Raw genomic sequence first — 15,838 nt, forward strand, 5'->3', positions numbered from 1 at the left:
GAACTGTAACTCAGTGAAATCTTTGAAAATGTTGCGTTTATATTTGTGTTCATTGTAAATCAATAGTTGTTTAGTGGTCTGAAAATGTCAGAAACATTAACTTGCTTTACCATGCTGTAGGTCATATAACTGTTTGTTACATGCAATATGCTTTATGGACTTCACCAGACAGAGGTTGATCTCCGGGTTTCTGATGAAATCAAGGTGTGGTTGAATTTATTCCGCCACTGTCTTTTTATTGTCTCGGCCTTCAGGCCTATATATCACGGTCGTAATTCATATGAATTAACTATTAGGTTATAGAGAAAACGCAATTATCAAAACACATAGGTTGTAATGGGGCTTTTTTCCCTGGCTTCCTCGGTGATTTTACCCACGCACCACTACTGCGTTCAAGTGAAATTTCCAACTTGGAACTATAGATGCTTCCGATAACATGTGCAAAAGCCTAGCCTACCTTCAGACCAAGGTAGGTTGTAGTGGCAACATTGTGGTCAACACAAAATGATTTTGTTAGCATATTTAGCCCTGAGTATCCACTTGTGGAATATAATCCAACCGCACATTGACAATTGCCGGGATATAGGAAAAAAGTTCCACAGCACTTTTGATTTAGTTTAAGAAAATATAGATGCAAAGCTTTATAAAGAGAGGCAAAGAGCTGTTACTTAGACCGATTTGCCTCATTTGTTCACTTACCCACAATTTCTGTCCTTCGCATCTGAGTGATGCCGCAGGCTCTTTGATGTCTTGACCAATCAGATTCACGGAAATAACACGCCGCACCGGCTGGACAAAGATCAAGGCGCGCGCTTCACTTTCCTCTGGTATTTATTTAGCAAGCATGATAACACAATACTTTCGACAGACACAAGCAAAGGCTATTACATAAATGTAGCAGCCTATACACCTAAACATTAGCGATCTTACATGCTGTATTGCGTGGAGGCGAGACAATATCTCAGTCTGATCAACTATAGGCTACTAACAACAGCGGCAGCATAGTCTAGCCTTCTATGCGCCCTGTCCTTCTGGCCAGAGTAAATTAAGCTGTAACGTTGTGTATGCTTATTTTTAACCCATTTGTTTGTGAGAAAATCAGAATGGATCAAATTTGGTTTATATTTAAACTTGGGCTGACTAGGCAATTTAGGATTTTTCTGTCAAATTATTAACTGGAATTAATCAATAAACACAATAGCTGACAGACTGTGAGTAAATGTTTATTAGGCCTACAGTTGCATAGGGTATGCAAATCAGCATCAGGGAAGCTCAGCCTTGTGTGTTTTATTGTCCAATCATGTTGCTTTCTCTGTGTACGTGTATAGGCACCCCCCTAGTCCTTTAAAATATAATTCAGATATGAACAAGTACAAAGTTGCTGCAGTTTGACTGGGTTTTCATCCTCCCGCAAAGCCAGGACTTTTTCCATATTTTTAATTTTTTTTTAACCCATGTGACCTGATTAGAAAAACTCTGGTCCCATCACAGCCCATATTAAACATTTTTTTTACAAGAGATGAATCATGTCCTACCGCATAAGGCATTGCACTTACGTGGTTAGGTTACCAGATCAAGAAAAACTACCGGCCCCATAATTGTTTTTTTTTCGCCACACCACTCTGGACCTGTGGTGCCACCTCTGTGCTCAATAGTTAGTCCTATACTTTAAAAAAAATCACCACAGTTGGTTCACACTCGAGCGCTGTCATGTCTTTTGCCTCTCGTTTTTCAGCTATTTGTCTCGGACTGCTGATAGGCTACAATTAGCTTACACCTGCAAGTCATTTGGACTAATGACGATTCCGTTGCCTTGTAGAGCCGCAACAGCCGATGGACTCTCCTTGTCCTTTTCCTATTAGTTCCTTTGCACTTTCAGTTTTGGAGAGGGATATTTTGTTGCCTGCAAATTGCTGGTAATTATACTGTTGGAATGAAAGCTTTATTTAACAAGCTACGTCCCAAATTACCTTTAATTGACATGGCCATTTTATAAAATCATTGTCAATGTTAAAATAGTACCCTCTATTGCTTTTCCAGATGTTTTAGGGTAAAATACTTGACCCTTTCTTATGTGATATGTTAGTTTCATTATTGCGCCGTAGAAGTCAATTTTTTTTTTACACTTTTGGCATATTTTGATATGTACTTTAATAATAATAATAATAATAGGCTACTACTAATAATAATAATAATATTAATAATAGTAATAATTATAAACTCATGCCTAACCGAAATGATGGCTCTGCATCAAATATTTAAATCACAGATGTGTGTATGTGTGATTTAAATATTTGATGCAAAGACATCATTTCGGTTAGGCATGAGTTTATAATTATTACTTATCAGGTGAAATGTAAACTTTGAATTTAACTTAAATTGCTTTGTAACTCATGGGGACGGGGTTAGGCATTGTCATGCTCAAACTAATTTAGTAAAAATAGATATTATTGCAGTGCATAGTTGACCACTGAGGATTTATTTGGAACTGAACTGCATACAAAATACAGATCCACATAGGCCTCCAAGCAAAATCCATGTAGTCATATGTCCAAGAAATTGTAAGGCAAAACCTCGGATGAAATCCAAACAAAAGACCTTTAAACGGCCATTTCAAAAATGAAAAGTCTCTAATGTGATAGTTGGGGCTCGGAGCTATATTTAAAAGGGATAGGCTACGCGGTTCATGTACAAGAGGAGAGCGTGTAGAATTTCATCCCATTGTCCCATATCCTATCACATCATTTGAGTTCTCGGCGTAGATTCCTGGTGATGGCTTGGGTACCAGTGTCCGAAATTGTTCATGTATCCACCGGAGTGCGCAGGCGTCCCCTTATTTGCCATGGAAACGTCCCAAAGTGGCGGCATCCCCGGGGAACACGGAGATCCGGATGACCCAGGGTGCAGGTGTTCTCCCTCCGGTCCGCCCGTGCCATGCTTCATGATCTTCTTGTACTTGGAGCGTTTGTTCTGGAACCATATCTTAACCTGCAACAATAAATACAATTTAGCATATTAAGCCTGCAATTAGGCTATTATTATAATCGTTATCATCATTGATAAGCTATTATTATTATTACTATTAGTCTACTCAGTACTCACTATAATAATAATTATAATTCATTATAATATCCATGGCCTCATTGTTGTTATTGTCAATATAATTGTTTTTGGATATTATTGTTATGCACCTTTGCATGTTGCCAGCATGCGGGCAAATTGAGCATTACATTATTAAAATGATAACTGTAGGCTATATGACTGCATTGTTAGCGCCAAGGAATAATACAAATATTTTCCATCTGAGAACAATATGTTGGACTAAAAACAGAACATTCACAAGAAAGACAAAATAAAGCTGGTGGGTGGGTTCAGGTTGCCAGGATAATTAATTGTAAACCCCACTACAGACCACTCAAGCAATACGTTTGGCATTCCTTTATTGCAGGCTTTTCCCCATTATACGAACAATACAGGGAATTTACAGAGATATTTTGATATGGAGAGAGCCTGTTGAGACATTTATGTAACCGCAACACCCACAGCGTGGTAAAAGCAGCTCTAGTAAAATCTAATTATGAATTACAATTGATTGTGGAGATGAGTGGAAAACGCGGCTCAGATAGCCCACATTTCACAAAGGCTCGTAAATGAACCAAAATAAGAGATCTGCCCAAGAGTGTCACCCCAAACACGCTGATGACAGAATTATTGTTGTTGTGATGTCTTGAATTAATTACATTTACAGTTCATTCGGAAAGTATTCAGGCCCCATCCCTTTTCCACATGTTGTTACTTTACAGCCTTATTCTAAAATTGATTCAATTGTTTTTTTTCCTCGTCAATCTATACACAACACCCCATAATCATTTGGAAAAGGCACACACCTGTCTATATAAGGTCCCACAGTTGACAGTGCATGTCAGAGCAAAAACCAAGCCATGAGGTCGAAGTAATTGTCAGTAGAGCTCTGAGACAGGATTGTGTCGAGGTACAGATCTGGGGAAGGGTACCAAAAAATGTCTGCAGCATTGAAAGTCTCCAAGAACACAGTGGCCTCCATCAATGTTAAATGGAAGTTCGGAACCACCAAGACTCTTCCTAGAGCTGGCCGCATGGCCACACTGAGGAATCGGGGGAGAAGGGCCTTGGTCAGGGAGGTGACCAAGAACCCGACGGTCACTCTGACAGAGCTCCAGAGCTCCTCTGTGGAGATGGGAGACCCTTCCAGAAGGACAACCATCTCTGCAGCACTCCACCAATCAGGCCTTTATGGTAGAGTGGCCAGATGGAAGCCACTCCTTTGTAAAAGGCACATGACAGCCTGCTTGTCAAAAGTTTGTCAAAAGGCACCTAAAGACTCTCAGACCATGATCAACAAGATTCTCTGGTCTGATTAAACCAAGATTAAACTCTTTGGCCTGAATGCCAAGCGTCACATCTGGAGAAAACCTGGCAACACCACCAGCATGGAGGTGGCAGCATCATGCTATGGGGATGTTTTTCAGCGGCAGGGACTGGGAGACTAGTCAGGATCAAGGGAAACATGAACAGAGCAAAGTACAGAGAGATCCTTGATGAAATCCTGCTCCAGAGTGCTCAGGACCTCAGACTGGGGCGAAGGGTCACCTTCCAACAGGACAACGACCCTAAGCACACAGGAGTGGCTTCGGGGCAAGTCTCTGAATGTCCTTGAGTGGCCCAGCCAGAGCCTGGACTTAAACCTGATCGAAAATCTCTGGAGAGACCTGAAAATAGCTGTGCAGCAACGCTCCCCATCCAACCTGACAGACCTTGAGAGGATCTGCCGAGAAGAATGGGAGAAACTCCCCAAATAGAGGTGTGCCAAGCTTGTAGCGTCATACCCAAGAAGACTCGAGGCTGTAATCACTGCCAAAGGTGCTTCAACAAAGTACTGAGTAAAGGGTCTGAATACTTATGAAAATGTGATATTTGGAATACATTTGCAAAATTTCTAAAAACCTGTTTTTGCTTTGTCATTATGGGGTACTGTGTGTAGATTGATGAGAGGGGAAAAACAATTGAATCCATTTTAGAATAAGGCTCTAACGTAACAAAATGTCAAGGGGTCTGAATACTTTCCAAATGCACTATATATTAAGGGGGACCTGCAGGCTTTACTAATTTTCAGAGATGGGACCAAGTCACTATTATACGAGTCACAAGCAAGTCTCAAGTCATAATGTTTGAGTCCGAAGTCAAGTCCCAAGTAAAACGTGGTTAAGACTTGAGTCAAGTCCAAGTCGTGCATTCTAAGACCAAATCAAGTCGAGATGAGTCACAAGTTTTCACGTCAAGTCTCAAGTCAAGTAAAAAATATATATACATGCAACAACTTGTTCAACTACAAATCTTTGTCTATTTATTGAGGCTACCAGACAGCTCTTTTCATTATTTTGTCTACAACATATTTTTATTAGCCTTAGTAATTGTAAAATATGGGCCTTGTAGCTGTGGTAAGGGCATGAAATCAGCTGACGGCAAGGCAGGTTGACGTGCTCAGAGTGTAGATTTATTAGGTCTTGGTGATCCAATGGTGAAAGCGCCATATCATATAAAATATACAAGTAGATTTACCAAATATAGACAGGCAATAGCCCAAAAGAAATAGCCTCTGTAGCAGGCTTAACCTGTCCTGTCTGAATAGACACCCCTTGAGAAACAAATCAAATCTGTCTAACAGGAGTTCAAACAGGTAGGCCTACATAATATAAACACTTAGCCCCCAGGACCATACAATTAGCCTACCCAATTGACAAGAGGCTGAATGTATCTCGAGGGGGAAAGCATCCGAGTGAGCAAAACAGCACCCCTCTGTCTCTCTACATGTAGGCCATCTATCTGAAGCTCTCTGGTCCAAACGAGTATGACATTGTTGCCGCCCCTAGCATTGAAGGCAAGGGAAGCCAGTGAGCATCTGGCCTCCCTTGACAAAAAAAATATTAACAAATTTGCCAATCAGCTAAACTGAGCGAGGTCAACTATGAATGGTACTGGCGGACCAAAAAAAAGTGTCAAGGGAAGCCAGCTATCAAATCCCATTGAGAGCATATGTCATTGACAGAAAAACTTGAATTGTTGTGTTGTTGTCCTCCAGTGGCCAGCTAGCTAAAATTGTCCCTTTCCTAAATTAGCTATGGATGGAGATATGGATTTGGACTTGTGGTTTTACTTAATTCTCCGTACTGGCCAATGATTATAACGGCGATTCTGATCTGACCATTAATTCATACATTGTTGTGCCCCTGGCCTGAGAGGATGGAAGTTCAATATGTAGCTAGGCTAATGTTAACTAGCTAACTTTGCCCATGAATGGATGTTAGGCTAGTGAGCATGCATTTTAGCCCGATACCCTAGGACAATAGACCGTTCCCTCAACATGAAAGAGAGGAGGATGGCATTGACATTTCTTTACAAGTAGGGTGAGTCAACATGTTTTTCTAGTTGGGGTGTTGGCTTCCCCAGTGATTGCTGGGGTTCCCAACTGCCTGCTGGCCTGATTTCAATCCTCTCTTCCTACAATTTCACGTTTGCACTGCACCCGATCCTATAGCTGTACATCAAATCATCAATCTGTTCGCTTGCGCACCTTGCCTGTGTTGATTGACAGTTTTCTGGTCCAATCAGAGTGCCGAGTGTGCGTTTCACTAGCCAATCTTTTGCAGTTTTTTTTTTGCAAGGGCGATGCTGCGGCTATTTTCTCTGGTTACATGTAGCGTAATCCACATAGAATCTGTGCCACAGAATTAGTTACAAAACATTACAAAACATGTCCAGATAATTTCAAGTCATCAGTCTCAAGTCAAAGTCTAGTCCCGAGTCTTGAGGCTCCAAGTCCAAGTCAAGTCTCAAGTTATTTTATTTTCTTTCAAGTCGAGTCTCAAGCCATCAAATTTGTGACTCAAGTCAGACTCGACTCCAAGTCATGTGACTCGAGTAGTCCAAGTCATGTAACTGGAGTCCACAACTCTGCTAACTTTTATGTTGTTTTCTCTGCCTTTAGCCTGCACATGCACAGTTCTGATGAACATGAAAAGTATTAGGGCCATGGTGAGTAACCAACATCTTTCACTCCCCTAAACTCCCATAGGCCTAAACATAATAATGTGGGCACACCTAGAAGTGTTAAAATGGGTATATTAATAATAATTGTGTATCACATTCAATGCCTGCAAGGGAATTAACAGTTCATGGAGATGTAACAAAAACCAAGTCTCACATAAATCATTTTCAATGACAGAATGCTGATATTGTCTTTCAAGTTTTAATGTCACATGCACAAGTACAGTGAAACGCCTTTCTTGCAAACTCAAAACCCAACAATGGAATAATCAATAATAATGTAATACTAGAAGGGAAAAAAACAAGAAAGAAGAAGACATATGAAATATGTCCTCATAACTTCGCAGGTTGGGGATCTACAACTACATCTAAGACCTCCAAAAACACTGATTTTCAAAAGGGGGACATCCTTAAATCAGCTGTTGAAACTATAAAAGTGATTTCCCACCCGTTTTGTTAAAAAGCTGAAGGATGGGGCTGGAGAAATGCAACCACTATCAAATTCATAGACAGTGCAATGGGCGCAAGGATTGACCATCCATGATATCAACATTTTAACCATGTTCTGAGGCTAAATAGTGTTGGTTTACATTTACTTTGTTTACAACCATTGGAGTAAAGCAAGCTCATATTTTGGGTTCTTATGGGGTATGACTGTTTAACTAAGTTCATGAAGCATTTATGAGTTATATTCTTCAAGAATCAATAGGTACATATCATTAATTTATAAATCCAAAAGTGATATAGCGACTGCTGATTATCCCTTTAATGCCGAATTGGATTGAACTTTAATTATGAATGAATTTCACCCTAACGTCAATCAACAGCATGCTAATGTAAGTCGCTGTTCCTATAATAATTGGAAGTATTGGTTTTAGATTTGAACAGCAACACTCAGCTGACAAGGGCTTTCAGTCTGAAATGTTTGGTAACTAGGTAGTTCAAGAAATCACGGCAGAAAATCCTGTCCCACATATCCAACTAAATCTCACTGTATGTACCGTACAACTTGGGGAAACCACTCTCCTTAGTTAAATGTGTGGTGACTGGCGAGCGGTGGTCAGTGTTTCTGGTGCAAAAAGGTCTATGCATAATCTGCCAGGTGGTTGCTGCTCATAGAAGGCCAGAAGACACGAGTGATTCCAACAAAGCAATGTTCGATCCCAATTATCTATACTTAGCTCCCTTATCAATATGACCCTTATCAATATGACCCTTATCAATATGATTCTTATCAATATGACCTTATCAATATGATTCTTATCAATATGACCCTTATCAATATGATTCTTATCAATATGACCCTTATCAATATGACCTTACCAATAGCTCCCTAATCAATAACTCCTGCTTCCGCCCAGGAAACATAATATCAGAGAGGTTCCGAGAAGTGCTTCTTCATATTTATCATATACATACACTGAGTATACCAAACATTAGGAACACCTTCCTAATATTGAGTTGCCCTCCTTTTGCCCTCTGAACAGCCTCAATTTGTCGGGGCATGGACTCTACAAGGTGTCGAAAGCGTTCGACAGGGACGTTGGCCTATGTTGACTCCAATGCTTTCCTCAGTGTCAAGTTTGCTGTATGTCCTTTGGGTGGTGGCCCATTCTTGATACACAGAGCAGGTTTTCTTAATGTTTTGTGTACTCAGTGTATATAGGTGTCCTTTATATACTAGAAATATCATGTCTCTAAAGTACTAATTAATGCAACTTTCAGATGCATGTATACACAATAATCTCTCCAACTAGATTTGGAAAAGTATTGTTTTCAAGAAAAAAGTCCTGTCTTGATGTAATCTATATGTCGTTGAAACCGTAAAGTCAAGTGTCTGTGAATGGGAGGGTCACAATACTGTAGTTCTATATGTCTTTGAAACCGTAAAGTCAAGTGTCTGTGAATGGGAGGGTCACAATACTGTAGTTCTGTATGTCTTTGAAACCGTAAAGTCAAGTGTCTGTGAATGGGAGGGTCACAATACTGTAGTTCTGTATGTCTTTGAAACCGTAAAGTCAAGTGTCTGTGAATGGGAGGGTCACAATACTGTAGCTCTATATGTCTTTGAAACCGTAAAGTCAAGTGTCTGTGAATGGGAGGGTCACAATACTGTAGTTCTATATGTCAGTAAGCTCTATAGTTGAGGGTGATTTCATCCATTTAAGGATTGCACATTAAACCAATTAATGTAATAGCACATCTGGCATAACCCAGCAGAAATTAGCTCCACAAAAACAAAAAGCCACAGTGTAATGCCATCCACTTGAAAAGGCTCTGGAGGACATTAGTTATCTGACACCCTCATTTACAAAGATGTAGGCTGCTGATGTCATATGTAAAAAGGGCTCATCTTGCAAAAAGTTCCGTTGACGCTTTCTCAGATATCTGTCATGTAGCACTTACATGGGATTACTGAGGCCGTCCTCTCTTAGCGGCGCATCACGGCCTCTACAGGTTCAGAAGGGTCTCTTACCACTCATATCCGTCCATACGCCAAAAACTATCTTTACTCCAATTGATGTATAGCAGCATTGAGAGTACATATTCCCTTTGGATTCGCCATTATGTTGTTTTTTTTAAGCCCCCAGGCAAACGTAGTGAGGGAGATCTCTAGATTTAAAGAAATATAAAATGATTACCTGGCTGAAAGCAGTAAGCTCTCCCAAATAAAAAATGATGTATTCCTACCAAAGTCTGTACTTTCTCTGCAGTTATTTTTCTCTCGTTTTGGGAACCCCAAAACTTCCTGGGACTCACAATATTTATATAAAACGTGACGCGATAACTTGCTAAGCTCTCTTCCTTTATTCCTACTGACAGACAAAATGGCCGCGGTCGTTCCACCCCTCTCCCTTCTTCTTCCCTTGCCAGACAGACAGAGCTTGGTGAGAAGCAAGGAGTTAGTTACAAAAGGAACCCAGTGGCTGAGAGATTGAGGGCTTAATACTGAAGCAAGAGCTATATAGGCTAAAGGAGACCACTGAGCTTAAGCATTAAGCATTAAGCATCTCAGAGTACAGGAGTGCTGATCGAGAATCAGGTTTCCCCCTGTCCATAATCATATTTATTATGATCTAAAAGGCTAAATGTATCCTAGATCAGCACTCCTACTCTGAGACTCGAGGCCAGTAAGCCTAGACCTGGACTAAAACGCATGCTCAATTGAGAATCACCATTGAAACTGTTTTTTTTTTAGTCCAGGATTACACTTAACATGTGTCCAGGAAAGCGGCCTATAGTGAATACAGGCCCAGATGAGTAAGTAAGTAATAGTAGGAGATGGATAACACAGTAGTAAGACAAGTAGCGGTAATACAGGACGGTGATACACCCTGCTCTTCTGCTGCCTCGCCTCCCTGCCAACAGGGAACTGCCATTTCAGCTGAAGCCAAGGGCATTCATGTTGCATTCAAATATTCATGAAAGTGTGTGTGCCACACACGGATGAGGGGAAACAATATCAGTTACAGGCCGAGAGAGTAGGCTAACACCTCCATGAACATGGCAGGACATCACACTAATGCAAGTTAACGCCCCCGCACATTGACACATTGACTCTGTATCGGTACCCCCTGTATATAGCCCCGCTATAGTTATTTACTGCTGCTCTTTAATTATTTGTTATTCTTATCTCTTCATTTTTGGGGGGATTTTCTTGAAACTGCATTGTTGGTTAAGGGCTTGTAAGTAAGTATTTCACTGTTAAGGTCTACACCTGTTGTATTCAGCGCATGTGACAAATAAAAATGGATTTGATTTGACCTAGAAACCTAATGTTCCAGTCTTTTCTCCTATATGCTAAACAATAAAGCATCGAAAGAGTCAACACTTTAACTACTTTGAGTGGAAATTCTCAAAGCCTTAAATGTACATACCTCCATAGCATTAGGCACCAGTCTCATTTTTGATGAGACATTTGGCCTTAACAGTATCTAACCGGGCACTTATGCATATAGTGTTGTAGCCCGGATGCAAAGAGTAGGCGTGCCATTGAGAATGGGCACGCGCAGCATTTTGACTAAACTTCTCACCGCCTTGTGAGATGAGATGCTTACAAAAGAGGGACATTTTGCCCGACTCGAGTAAACAATAGGCTATAGGAATTGTTCACTTTGTGAACCCTTTGCGTAAGGTATTCCATTCGAACTATTGAGACCTATACAGACCACATTTAAAAAGAGACTTCCACCAAAATCGTTGTGTGTTGAAGAGCCTCTTGTAACAAACACCTTATTGAACAGTTATATCAGTTAAAAAGAACTGAAATAGACTATTAAAATGGGCCCAAAATACAGAAATATGTACCTGTGTTTGAGTTAGTCCCAATTTTGCCGCCAAATCGGCGCGCTCAGGTAGCGCGAGGTACTGGGTTTGCTGGAATCTCTGGTTGAGCGCCTGCAGTTGTAAGCTTGAGTAGATGGTCCGAGGTTTTCGGATCTTCTTCCCTTTTCCGTTCAGTCGAATTTCTCCGTTCTCGATCACTGTGGTCGGCTTCTCAAGCTCTTCAAAGGGATGAAGGAGAAAAAGTTGTATTTTATTTCACCAGGAAGTCCAATTGAGGTCAGAAATGTTGGAATAATAATAACAATATTAACAACAACACCATCAATAATAATAATAATAATAATAATAATGATCATCATAATAATCATTCATTTACTGAATAATACATGTTTAATTTAAGCCATTTAATTTGCCCTCAGAGGGCAAGAGCTTAACTTTTCTTTTCTACCTCATGTTGCAAAAGAGGTCATTGAGCATGAGGAATATAAAGACTGCATAGTGCTCCCCATTATCCCCATTGTTATGAAGATTGCACATACCAACTAGTGATTAGGGAAACAGCTGCGTTAGGCCCCAGTGGTTCTGGGGGGGGGGGCAGTGCCCCTGTGACAACAATTTTGGACCCCCTTGTGGCCCCCCTAAATGTGGAGTATGAAATAATTTTTACATAACAAATTTTTGCTATCATTATTTTTTTACATCCTTTATTAAACAGTGGCAACGATGATGATTATGAACATGGTCTTTTGACTGCTAATGCCTGCAATGCAGTGAAGAAAACGATATGACAACAATAACGTCTAATGTAACTGGCCCCAGCTTGCCCCCCCCCAGTTGAAATGGCCTAGAACCGCGGCGTAAGATTTAGATTTGATTTGCTAAGTTGAACAATAATTGCAGAGAATTTCGGTAGGTGGTAGGTAGCCCAGCGGCTAAAGGAGTTGGACCTGTGGCCGAAAGACGGCCGGTTTGAATCCCGGGCCAGGCGCTGGAAAAAATGTTTCTGGCAAGTGGAGTGCTGCTGGGTTCACATCCTTAAGACATCCCCCTATTGTTAGGTGACTTGAGCCCTTGAACAAGGCCCTTAACCCCACAACATACAGGGGTGACCCGGTGCTCGTCTCAACTGTATGTGTGATTTGTGCTGTCTGGGGCAGTTGAGAATGAGAAGAAGACATATTTCTGTTGTTTGCTGTAACTAATGGGAAATAAAGTTGTATTTTATTGTTGAGTTAAATAAGTTGCATTGGAAATGTTGAATCTTGATTGTCCCTTTTCTATTCTAAGCCTGCCATTCAAATAGCAAATAATAAACAAACTCATAGGCCTTACATCATATGCTACTGCACAGCCAATTCTCCAGTGTTAAATCAAGATATAAGACTACCTAAACCATATAAACTGGAACAACCATTTCAGTAACCGGTGCAATAAGTCCAAGTTACAGATTTGATTAGTTTAGGAATGTTGTATTTATATTTCAGTAGGATAAAATTAATTAATCAATCAATGTACATGCAAAAACATAGATATTAAAACAAACTATTCTAAAAATCTACCTGCAATACAGCATGCTTGGAAATATTATACTGATGGTTGTGGTTTTGGTTTAACACTGGTTATTAACTCCAACACTTTTACACCAATGAGTGTTGATTTAACACCTGAATCAACACTAGAAATGTTACACTGAAAATCAACACTATAGGTAACACTGGCCAATTTGCTGTGTGACTATGCAGAAACTGTTCTTTTGTTTTGGTCCACCAGCTTCAAACAGCTGTAAAACTGTATTTTTTGTTATTGAAAATATATTCCAGTTTGACAACAGATGCCACTCCAGTGGGAGAAATCAATAGTTGAATATCACAGCCAATCACAACATTGGCGAGTAAGTAATACTGTGAAACACTATTATTCCACTATTCGCGACAGATATATTATGGACATTTTCTGAAATGACAATGCAAAAATAAATAAAAATCCTGTGTAGCACCTTTAAAACCACTAAAAGTAATATTGGCCTGCTAATAGCGTTCCAAAAATAATTGCAACATACAAATAAATGGTCATCATTGTTGATATAGCATTTGTTGCTATTGTTTCCGTTATTATTATTATTAGGCCATTATCTTGTTATTGGTAGGAATTAAACTCATAATTTCATGGTTATATTATCATAATAATAATAATAATAATAATACATTGTTCAGAACGAAGACCGGATTTTAATCAGAACTAAGAATAACATAATGAATTTGTTAATGCTCAAGAGGACTGCAATGTTTATATTATCTGGGGCCTTAAATACTTCTTGACTTTCCAACATGCCCAACACACGAAATGCCTGTAAGATAGCCACACAAACCCTTTCCTAATACGCGGGTGAAAAGTTTTACTTTTCAATGTCTGGAGAGAGTTGATAAACATGGCAATTGCCAACCGTGCAGTGGAGATGTCGCACGTCAGTCAACAATATATGGATGACGTTCCCTGCCGATTATAGCACAGGTTTTTGATGTTGTGTAAATATAAATAGGCTGCTAAACCCCTAAGCGAACTCACTCTCATCATAATTAAATTTTTGGGGGGAGAGGAGTAGGCCTATTGGTTAATATTCCTATCTGAATGTCTTCGAGCTTTTAGTCCCAAACAGCTTCACACTCCAAATAGGACTAGCCGTTTTAAACAATTTGATTTTAAGTATAAACCTAGAGACAGGGTTATTTTGATCATTGACAGTAGGCTACGTGGAATTAATGCTGTACGCATTTTGTTTAACGTTTTAATAAAAAATACGAGGTATAACGATGTGACTCTTTCGTGTAGTCCTATGCGGCTATCTGTATGCTAAAATATCAATGAAGTAATGTAGGATCACAGAAACAATAACGTCATCAAAGACAAATGGTTTTCAGATTACATGTTTTGTCTGGACCCTGTGCTTTGTGGGAGACCACAGGACAAAATGTTTAGTGGCTAGGTTTTTTCCTCCCATGTCGGCTGCATGTGACCTGTATCATCATCCAGAGTAGGCTAGGCTATTTACTGTGCTAATCAACCGACCTGTCTTGCGGCCCAATAATATAAATGCAAATTGGCCAGTTGTAGCCTAGCCTTAGGTCTAATCATCCGTCCTAATATCGGACTAGACTAATAATTACAATGGTGAAATAGGCTACATATAGCCCTAGGTATTGTGAAATCGTATGCAAATAGATTCTCATATCAATTTGAGACGAGAACAGTCCCTTGCTTTACCCATTCATACATCTCGAGGTTCAGTAGCCTGTCAACTATTGACCCTTAAAAATATGTATTATTATGCAAAAGTGCTCAGGTGTTATAGACTACATATGTGACATGGGAACATCCTATTTATTGATAACACCTTTAGGTCCGAGCACTGTTTGCGTAATGCTGCTTGCTATATGTTAGGAATTCCCTATATTTCATTAGTGGTTTATTTGCAGGCTTATGATAGGGTTTAGGTAGGCTATATAAGTGCCCGATTCTAATTTTAGAAGTCAATCGCGTTCGTATAGCCTTCGCCACTGTAACCACATTTTCAAAATGGCAACAAACATTGAACTAACTCCAAAATGTCAACACGGATGTTTTTAAAAACGTACCTGTTTCCTCTATTCTCGTGTGTCCCAGACCGTTGTTGTGGCTACTGTGCTGGTATGGCAGGTAGGCACTTGGGTGGTGTGCGCTTACCGTGCTGTGGTAAGGGTAAGCTAGCGGGCGGCCATAAGATGACGCGCTGGAAGAAAAGGGACTATCGTGCTGCGAGGGTCCGACGGGATGCAAGCCGTGCACTGGATAGTGGTTGTGGGACAAGCCGGGGGAGTGCTGCTGGTGGCCGGGATAGCCGTGTCCGAACTCCAGAAAGGCAGATTTGGAGGGATCAGAAGCAACCAGGCTGTCCGACAATGAACTCATAGTCATCATTGAGCGGGGGTCCATAAACTCGAGGCGCAGTTAAGGGCACCATAGAGTGCTACAGATGGGACCGATGCATATCCACTGAGTAGGCAAGTTATGCTGCCAAAAAAATTAAAAAAACTATACCTAGAGCACAAAGCGACGAGGTTATTTCCTAAATCCTTCCGTTTGTCTCCAAATTCTAAATTACGCAGTCCCTTTATTTTATCGTCTCTAAAAAGAGACCAGGAAAACCTGCACTGTTTCTCCGAACACTTTGTGCATATGGTTTAGACTTGTTGCTACCTCGCTTGGCATTCACAAGCGCGCCTGCTCATTGGTTGCGGTGGCTAATCATGTCATCCTGCCCCGAGGCCAAACCATATTTAACTTGATTAATACAAGCTACGTACGTGAAGTCGGTCTTCCAGTTTGGGCGGCAATGACATGTCATTGCGGCAGAATTTGGAAACAATTTATGCTAAATGAGAAGATAGGCCTACTGTAACAGATATTAACTAGGCTAATCTAATGTCAAGCA

General features: G+C 40.3%; 1 protein-coding gene across 1 annotated transcript; it reads right to left on the bottom strand.

Annotated features, from left to right (window-relative positions):
- Nucleotides 1–813: 813 nt before the first annotated feature.
- LOC106600935 (homeobox protein Dlx4a) lies at nucleotides 814–15,596 on the bottom strand. The gene is made up of 3 exons (XM_014192728.2): nucleotides 15,003–15,596; nucleotides 11,392–11,588; nucleotides 814–2,988 (listed from the first exon to the last, which is right to left on the bottom strand). The coding sequence occupies exons 1-3, from the start codon at nucleotides 15,337–15,339 to the stop codon at nucleotides 2,737–2,739; spliced, it is 786 nt and encodes a 261-aa protein (XP_014048203.1). The 5' UTR covers nucleotides 15,340–15,596; the 3' UTR covers nucleotides 814–2,736.
- Nucleotides 15,597–15,838: the final 242 nt, after the last annotated feature.

Source organism: Salmo salar, chromosome ssa03, assembly GCF_905237065.1.
Source record: "Salmo salar chromosome ssa03, Ssal_v3.1, whole genome shotgun sequence".
Taxonomy (NCBI): domain Eukaryota; kingdom Metazoa; phylum Chordata; class Actinopteri; order Salmoniformes; family Salmonidae; genus Salmo; species Salmo salar.